At 41.0% G+C, this 9,770-nt stretch overlaps 1 protein-coding gene across 2 annotated transcripts in view; it reads left to right on the top strand.

Annotated features, from left to right (window-relative positions):
- Window positions 1–960: 960 nt before the first annotated feature.
- EIF4E (eukaryotic translation initiation factor 4E) overlaps window positions 961–9,770 on the top strand; it is a 45,707-nt gene continuing 36,897 nt past the window's right edge. The window contains exon 1 of one of the 2 annotated variants that reach the window (XM_027599168.2): window positions 961–1,843. In XM_027599168.2, coding sequence (XP_027454969.1) covers window positions 1,826–1,843 — 18 coding nt within the window. In that variant the 5' untranslated portion in view covers window positions 961–1,825. The remainder of the gene's footprint in view (window positions 1,844–9,770) is intronic. The other variant, XM_027599167.2, reaches the window with a different exon arrangement.

Raw genomic sequence — 9,770 nt, 5'->3', positions numbered from 1 at the left:
TCACTGAGATCAACTGTAATTACTTTGGATAGTTTAAGTAACAGTAGTTTCTGTAAGTAGAAATTCATTTATATATTTATTCAGAATTCCATCTACTTTAAGCCTACTAGAGCTAAGCTGACTGGAAAAAAGTTTTCATTAATCACCTTTGACATCCAGGGAAACCAAAACATATGAAAAGGCAATGGTTTTGTATATACAGCCTCAATTATGTGTTAGTCAACTCAAGCAACCATTATGTACTCAATAATAGGTATGACACAGCTCTGGACATCAGCAACACTAAAGGAGGCAGGCACAGGCAGCCTGCTTATACTGATGTTTCTAGTGTTAATATTCTTAAGGAGTATGGAAAATTGTAATGATATGTCTTCCTCATTAGAACTTTATAGTAGTGGTCTGTTAGGTTTATCTCCATTTGTTTTATTAACAACCAAACTCTGCAGAGTAACACTGTCTTAAGAAAGAACATCAGAGTATCTCAGAGGAAAAGGAAATGTAAGATGCTAGTGTGGGGATAAATTTCTAACTGCCAGTGATTGTTGTGAATATAACAATATATTCCTGACATAAAGCCTCTGTTGAAGGTAGCTACAGTAGTAAAGAAAAAAGTCATCTTAAAACTTTAAAATTTAAATTCCTTGGTGTACATGATAATGTAGCAAAAGTAAACAGAAAAAAAATTAAAACATTGTTTAAAAAAACATCAGGGGAAGCAGCTTATCCTTAGGGAGGCAAAAGCTTGCCTTATTATTAAGCACTTATAGAGTCCGATGCATTTTCAAAGCTGGTTACAATCATTACCACAGCACACCCTTGTGAGGTAAGTGTATTATCATCTGTGGTTCATAAATGAAAAAGCTGAGGCACTGAATGATTAAGTCACTCGCCTAAGGAGAATGAGTCAACGTCAAGAGTCATAGTTGACCGACCTAACTTCTGACGATCAGTCCAGGGCTTAGTCAGCGGGGCCCGGAGTGGCTTCCCTGGCTGGCACCTGGACTTAGGCTATTTCTGTTCTCGTTAGGCTGAGTAGGGGAACCGAGAGGGCAGAACTTTCAAATAATTTTTACTTCTACTCAAGATTTAGCCCTGAGGTCTTAATCTCAGGATTTGGGACAGGAAAAGCTGTCGGGTGCATTCCCCCTCCCCCAACCTATGGCAAGTGGGTACTGCGGGCGGTTCCGCCACCCCTTTCGCAGTGATGGCTATGAGTGACCACCAGCGTTAGCAGAGCCGGGAGACTGGGGAGGGTTGATTGCTTTAAACAAGGACTCTCCATCGCCGCCTCTTTCTGAAAGCAAGAGAAAATGGTGGGAAGTCAAACAAAATTTAAATAAACAACTTGTCCTAGGACCTCAACTAAGCAAATGAAGCCTCATTGTGCGTGCTGAGCCTGCAGTTCCCAACTTTCCGGGGAAGATGGGAGGACAGGGCAACAAAGGGCGCAGCAGGCATGCCTGGCGGTAAACGCGACAGCAGCTAACCAGGCGGAAGAGCACGGAACTGAAAACCACCGTCCGGCACGCTAGGGTCCGCCGCCGAGAACTGCGCACCTTACCCACCAACCACGCGACCAGTCCTTTTTTTTTTTTTTAACTTCTTTGCCCTTAAAAAAAGAGAGAGGGAGAGAGACAGTGAGCGAGAGAGACTCCACTTCCCAGAAGCCTCTTGTTACCCACGCAGCCGCAGTCTTGCGCAGGCGCCGCCGGGGCCAAACGGACACGTCCGTCACGTGGACAGTAGCCGGCCAATCCGGTTTGAATCTCTTTTTTTTCCTCTCACCCCCCCTTCAGGAGCGGTTGTGCGATCAGATCGATCTAAGATGGCGACTGTGGAACCGGTGAGTATTGCCTTTGGCCCCCACCCCCACCGGTCCCCGCGCTCCGTCTCCCTTCGGACTGGGGGACTCCGCGGGACGGCGTTCCCGGCGCGCACGCTACCCCTTGCTGCCCCCTCCCCCTTTTCTTGGGCCTGACCTCTCCACGGGCAACTGGGGGCGCCCCGGAGGCTGGCCGCGGCGGCGTGTAGCGCACACGTTCTGGTGGGGGCCCGAGAGCTGGGGGAAGGGGGTGGGGGAGGGGCGGCACGGCGCCTCCTGCAGATCCGCGAGGTGGTCTGCTAGGGTGGAGGGTGATCGGGGCCCTGGGCTTGGTGTGTGGGGTTTGTGTCTTCGGGATAGAAGGGCGCAGGACTGGCTCCGAGCCGGCGCCGGGATCCGCAGGGAGGGTGGGCGGCGAGCCGGCCTGGAATGAGTTGGAGGAGGGAGCCCCGGGGTAGCTTTTCCGTCCCTACTTCCCTCCCGAGCTCCAGCCTGGGGGTTCGTGTGCGAGGCGCGCGCGGGTCTTCTTTAGACCGGTGGGCCAGGGAGCCGGTGGGCGCGCGTTGCCGGAGGGTGGGTTGGGCGAGAGTGGTGCCGCGGCACGCGAGGAGAAGCTTCGACCTCGCCGAGGGGAGCCGAGAGGGGCAAGCGCATGTTACTCCAGCGCGCCCGAGAGTTGCTGGGGTTGGCGGCAGGGGAGCGAGAAAGGTTTGGGGTGGGGAGGAGAACCTCGTGTTGCGCGGTGGAGCTCTCAGAGTAGGATGAAGGGTGGTGGTGGTGAGAAAGGGGGATCACATTGTCCTCTCCCCTCCATGCTTGATATTGGGCTGTCATGGAGGAGGGAAGGGGGAGGAGCAAGGCCTACCGATCGCTGCTGCTGGTCTGGTTGCCGGCCGGACCTGCTGCATTTCACACGCGCCTGTCTTCCATTCATTCATCCTTTTCCGCGCAGTGCGCACGTCTCAAGAGAATGCGGATGGGTCTTGATCCATCTGTTCTTCGGCGCGTTTATCGTCTGAAAGATTTCTAAGACACAGTTTACTGGAAATAGGAACTTAACTTTTTAAAATTAGTTTTCTGTTTATTTTTCCTTTACCTGTTTTGCCTCTTTCCTTTCAGTTTAGGCACCATGTTAAACTTAGTGGAAGCAAGCCGATCCCAGAACAGTAATTTGGTAGTTACCGCCCAAAGGAGAGGAGATCTTTGTCATAGTTTGGTTTTGCCGGCACTGGCTCACTGAAACTTACAGGCCTGTGTTGCTGTTTTAGGAATGTCACATCTAAGTGAAATTGTTCTAGAGGCATAATGGAGTATTTTAACAACTGAAGACCTTGGAACCAATTCTAGACCTTGGTTGCCAGATATTTTTGTGTATCTTTAATGATAGTTTGTGATTTTGATAATGTGTTAACCAATTTGTTTTAACTTTTTAGAAACTTTTATAGCTAGCTCAAAAATTAGTCATGGACGGTTTGTAGACTACAAAAAGACTTATTTTTCATTACATTGGTGTGAACTATCCTTATCTTGTTGCCGGAATTTAAGGCAGCTCTTCACTTTGGTTACTTGTTTTTTATTGGTACCAGTTTTCATTTATGTTCTGCAAAACTGTCTCTTAATTTGCTGATACAGTTAACTGACTTTAGAACATTAATGTTACATAAGTAAAAAGGTAAAGGATGAATATGAAAATACTCCCTTTTAACAAGTTCCCATGTCAACTTTTTACTGGATCTGCTCTCCTCCCTACTGTGCCAGTATCATTAAAAAGCATTACAGCGGGTCATAGGGGTAAGGCTAAAACCTCTAAGCTGCGAAATAATGATGTATTCTGTGAAGTTTCAATAACATTTAGGTCCTTTGGATTTTGTAAAGCTATGCAGTTTTCTTTCAACCGCACAGAACAGAACTACAAAGTGTTGAAGGACTATTTTGAGTCAGTAAATATTTATAGCCTCTGTTATGTTTAGGAGGTTAAATCAAATGTTCTTTAGGTTACAAAGTTATACAAAATGTGATTCTGTACCTTGTTCAATGTAAACTCTTAAGGAGCTTAATTCCCAGTGATGTGGTGGGTGATACAGTATAGTATTCATTCTAGTGCTGACCCAGGGAAACTTGGGATACTGCATTTAAATTTGGGTAGTAGGGAACCTAAAAACCTAGAGTGTGTGAAAGTGGAAGGCCAGTAGTAGTTTGAGGATGTATGTAAAATACATTGACGTGTTCATTTTTAGCGAGAATGGCAAATTTTTTGTACTTTTAATGCACCCTTTTCACAGGTTAGTCTTTTAGAATTCTTTGACGATTTAAACAGCAGCTGATTAGTATTGATTGTAGTTGAGGTATTCCTGCTGAAGCCTACAGAAGCCTTATTTATATTTGTTCATTGCTATTTCAGCTAGCTTGTGAGTTTCCTTATTGCTTTTCTGTAGGGTATAATCATAAGCACTTACAGAATCATGGCTTTTCCTGCTTGTCCCACCTTTCATAGGTATTTGGGGAATTTTTATCTATGGAAATTACATAAAATATCAGTCATTTTCAGTTCGATATTTGATTTTTTCAAGTGTGTGTAAGAGATCAGTTACTTTAAGATGTGGCTTACAAATACCAAATTTGTTGAGAAGCTTGATAGGGCAAATTAAAGGAAGCATTTTACCTCTTTATAGGTAATATGGCAAATTTTGAACATTGGGATAAACAATGCTTTTCTGTTATTCTCTTGGCATTTGAGCTGTGGCTAGGTCAAAATTAGACTTTGTGGCTAGATTAAAATTAGACTTAATATTAGTAGTGAAGATGGCAAGGCAGTTTCCCCAGGCCATCTTGCTTCCAGTGGCAAAACGTTTCTTTGTAACTTTATCTTCATTCTGCGTTCTTCATTATTGGGCTGTTTTTTGACTTGTAGTTCTTTTTAAGGTAAGGGTTTTTTTTTGTTTTTTTTGTTGTTGTTTAAACTGAAGGTATACAGTTTTATTTGTTTTTACATTGTATTTCTTGGATTTTTAAAGCTACATTAATTGCTAACTGGAATCAACTTGGACAGTCTGCTGATCAAATGTTTCCATTTTTACCCTTTAGAAACATGTTTTGTACTGCAAAGAGCTTATTAAAAGTGAATAAGGCTTATATATTGACAGATATGTTGTATATAATTTAAAGGCTGTTTTTGGTTAATCAAAGACTGTTGATTGACAAGCAGACCTTGCAAATTAATATGTTTTTGCCTTAATGAAAGAACCCAGTACATGTATCAAAGTTCATTCATAAACCAAATAAATTTGGTTCTGGTGTTTATATTTTCAAGTTTCATTTCATTTTATACTTTGAATTAATACTATGCATCATCATTTGACTCAAATCCAATTTAGAAAGCAGTCCTAGTTTATACACTGAAGTTGCAGAGAATATAGTATTAAATGAATTAGGTAAGCTTAATTCAGTTTGGACAGCAAATTCTAGGCAATATTTAAAATATGTTGTTCAATTTATATAAGGTTAAAAATGTAGTGGAGTACCTGGATGTAACAAGGAACTTGTGAGATGGTTATTTTAGCAATGGTAATTACTTTTCCTTCTCTGCTACTACTGGAAATATTCTTGCTCTTCTGGTACCTATGAGTTTTTCCATCTATGTTATAGAGACTTCTTAGAGAAGTGGAAAAGAGCATGGGGTATAGTCTAATTTTAATATCTGTGTCACCCTGACTGAAATTTCTAAGTCTAGCTGAGAAAATGGGAATAAGATATCTTACAATGATTTTGATTTTCAAATTCAGTATTCAGAGATGACAGTTTGTCCATTATGAAAAACTAGGTATACCAAGTTAATAGTCCATGAGTGTGTTGCATGCAGGTGTATTCATGCATACTCATGTATACTCATCTTTTCCTCTCTTTGATAAGAAATTCACATAGCTGCTTTTTGATTATCAATCCTTAGTCATTGGCAAGAAATGCAAAGCTTATGCTCTGCAATCCTCTGATACTCTTCCCACTCCTATCCCTATCATAAAAATCACTAGTGTTCCTTCAGAAGTTCCTGTTTGTGTCTGGAGAAAAAAGAAAGGATCACTTTTGACTTTCAGGTTCGTGGTCAGAAAATAAGTTTTTTTCCCCCTCCAGTTGGAACTTTTGATACATTATTCCATAGAAACAATGGGAAGCTGTAGTATTGTCACATTGTTCAGTAAGTTCTGTGGCATTAGGACAAATCTAACCAGCATTGACTTTTCAGGGATAATGGATTTAGAGTTCTAAGCAATTGCCCTAAAAATGACCTTTAAGAGGCGCCTGGGTGGCTCAGGTGGTTAAGCATCTGCCTTCGGCTCAGGTCATGGTCCCAGGGTCCTGGGATTGAGCCCTGCCCAGGGGGCCCCCTGCCCACTCCTCCCTCTCCCATCCCTCCCCTCCCTCCCCCGCCATGCTCTCTGGCTCTATTTCTCTGCCAAATAAATAAATTAAATCTAAAACAAGTGACCTTTAATCACAGCCTATTTGTAACAGTGATTTTTAATGTAGGCAGATCTTTATTTCTTACTAATTAACATATAGCACTTACGTATGTCAGGCACCACATTAAGTACTTTACATATATTAATTCATTTAATCCTACAGCAGCCCTATGAGGTAGGTATTATTATCTTTCAGATGAGGAAACCGAGGCACAAAGAGATTAAGTAACCGTGTGACTAACTTGCTCAAGGTCACACAGCTAGTAAATGGTGGGGTGGAGTTCAAACTAAAGCAGCCAAATTCCAGAGGATGTGTTCTTAACCATGACGCTGTCTTTCCAATAGCCATGTAATGTGTTTTCCTTATGGGATTTGGGGAGATTAATTTGATAAACTTACTAGGTATTTTACTGCAGCTCTAAAAGAAAATGTGTGGACATTTTAGGCTCTTTTCTACTACAGTGATAAAGCCAAAGTACGGTAAGAAAATAGCACTGTGGTGTCTAAATTCAAGAACTAAACACGTTGTTACATATAAGGTTATATTTTAGAAACTGGTCCAGAACATTTTGGATAGATTTCTGAAGAAAGCAAATGGTCACTTCCCTTCTCCCCCTTCTCATTTGATTTTTGGACCTTGTCAAATCAAATGATTTGCCAATTAAAATATTTTCCTAGTAAAAACAGTGCAGTAAGTTTTTAAAAATTTGTGATTATGGAATTTATTCATAACTACCTTTGTACTGTTAGTAATTTTGGTGAAAGGTCTAAGAGTTAAGCAGTTGTTTTGAAAAAGTTTCAGTATAATATTGGTAGTCTTTTCTTTTTTTTCCGGGTGCATTGAGTGCATGTGGGGGATGGGTGGGGGGAGAGGGAGAGAGAATCTCAAGCAGACTCCTCACTGAGCGCGGAGCCAGACCTGGCTTGATCTCATGAGATCATGACCTCAGCCTAAATCAGGAGTCAGTCGCTTAACCAGCTGAGGCACCCAAGTGCCCCTAATGTTGCTAGTCTTAAAAGCTCAGTTGTTTGAGGAAGATAGTAGTAAGGCCATTTCTCTGAAACTCAAGGCTTTGCAGTAATTGTTAGAGCTAAAACGTATATTTGCATGTTTTTAGATAAATGTTTTAAACTTGTTACTATAAAATGCTGTACAGAAATTATAATCTTTCTGTGCTCTGCTTATTATAGTGACACTTAATAAGATTTTTATATTTATGTGAACTAATGTCTGTGGATTTTTTTTTTAAGATTTTATTTATTTAGAGGGAGATAGCGCAAGTGGGGCCAGGGGCAGAGGGCGAGGGAGAGAATCTCAAGCAGACTCTGTGCTAAGCATGGGGCCTGATGTAGGGTTGATCCCAGGACCCTGAGATCTTGACCTGAGCTGCAATCAAGAGTCGGACACGTAACTGACTGAGCCACCCAGGCGTCCCATATTAGTGTTCTTATGAAGAATTTTTACGGGGTTTTACATAGTCCTCTTAGGGCAACGGCTTATGCAGTTACAAAGTCTGATAACTTCCAAGTATTAACTAAGGAAAGAAAATGTAATATTTTAATGGAAAGATGAAACATTTTTCTTGTAGTTTTTCCCCCTAATTCTCTTAATATTTTGAGATAAATAATAGACGGGAAATTCATATTTCAAGTAATTTTTTTTCCTGCCAAGCTTAGAACTCAAACCCAGGCCCTGGCCCCAAGCTGTGTCACTATTCTGTTCAAAAAAAGAAACAAATTCAAGACTAAAAAGTCTTAACTCCTTATCTTCAGTAAAACTCCTCCCTTAAGCATAAAATTGCTGGATAGATCATCATTATGCACAAATAAATATAAAGCCCTATCTTTGAAGGGGCACCTGGGTGGCTCAGTTGGTTAAGGGGCAGACTCTTGATTTAGGCTCAGGTCGTGATCTCAGGGCCCTGGGCTTGAGCCCAGGGTCAGGCTCCATGCTCAGTAGGCGGTCTGCTTCTCTCGCTCCCTCTGCCCCTTCCCCCAAGCATGCACACGCCGTCTCTCTCCCTCTCTCCTCTCTCTCAAATAAACATTTAAAAAAAATTCCTATCTTTGAAAAGATGTACCAAATGACTTATGGGCTGTGGCATGGAGCAATACAGGTTTTTCTCTTTTTTTTTCTTATTCATTCATTTGAACTTGTACATTGTTTTTTTAATAACGTTCAGGATTGTAAAATCTCTTGGATTTTGGTTTATAGATAATTACCATTTAGCTTTTATTTTTTTTTCTCAGTAACTTTTTTCTTGAATTAGTAATACATGCTCATGGTCCAAAATTCAGATAGATCCCTTTAGCGGTGAAGTCTGTGGCCCCATTGTCAGAATAATGTTTTTAAATGCATTAAGTAAAATACTTAGGATTACAAAAGAAACTAATTATATTGAAGTACAGTAAGGATTAACTGAGTTAACATGCAGCATTAAGGATGCTACCCTTAAGGATGCTGCCTGGCACAGGCTCAGTCTTGTCTTTTTTTTTTTTTTTAAGATTTATCTATTTATTTTGTGGGGAGAGAGAGTGCACGCTAGCAAGCCCATGAGCAAGAGGGGCAGAGGGAGAGGGAGAGAGAATCTCAAGCAGACTACCTGCTGAGTGCCATGACCATGAGATCACAACCTGAGCTGAAACCAAGAAACCAAGAGTTGGATGCTCAACTGACTTAAGTCACATAGGCGCCCCAGTCCTGTCTTTTTATTGTGAAAAACCTATTTCCTGTCTATCTTTTCCAGCCATCTAGTTCCCTTTTCCAATGCATCCATACTGTTAACCAGTTTGAGGATTCTTTTAGCTAAGGGCTGTACAAGAGAACTTTCTGTGATGGTGGAAATGTTCTATATTTGTGCGGTTCAGTACAGTAGCCACTAGCCCCACATGGCTTTTGAGCACTTGAATTGTGACTGATTGAACCAAGGAAGTGAATTTTAAACTTCATTTAACTTTAATTTAAATGTCATTTTAATTAACTGAAATTTAATTTCATATGTTGCTAGTGGCTACCAAATTGGACAGTGTAGCTGTCTAGACCTATCTGGTGTAAGCATATGCATTTCAGAGGCAATTATTTGCTCTTGTATGGATAATCAGAATTGTCCTATAGCCTTTTTTGTGCTGTTTAAAAAAAATTTGTGAGTAGGCAGTACTTTATGTTGTTTGAAAATCAGATTTTGTGCGAAAGACTGTATAGTGAAGTCTGTATCTCAAGCTGATCCCATTCAGGTAGATCACTTCTAGAGACAACTAGCATTGTCACTTCAGTCTTTTCATAGAGATTTATGTATATATAGGCAACAAGGATGTATATTCTTTTTTTAAAAAATGTTAGTCAACTGTATACATTAATCTGGCACGTTATGTTTTTCACTCAGTAATAGGTGTTTTAGAGCATTGCATATTAGCACATAAACCTTTCCCTTTTTTTTCCTGATGGTATGTATTGCATGGTTTGGTCTTAAACATAGTTATTTCTATGTTGT

The sequence above is a fragment of the Zalophus californianus genome, chromosome 2 (assembly GCF_009762305.2).
Source record: "Zalophus californianus isolate mZalCal1 chromosome 2, mZalCal1.pri.v2, whole genome shotgun sequence".
Taxonomy (NCBI): Eukaryota; Metazoa; Chordata; class Mammalia; order Carnivora; family Otariidae; genus Zalophus; species Zalophus californianus.
This window is presented reverse-complemented; position numbering and strand designations above follow the sequence as displayed.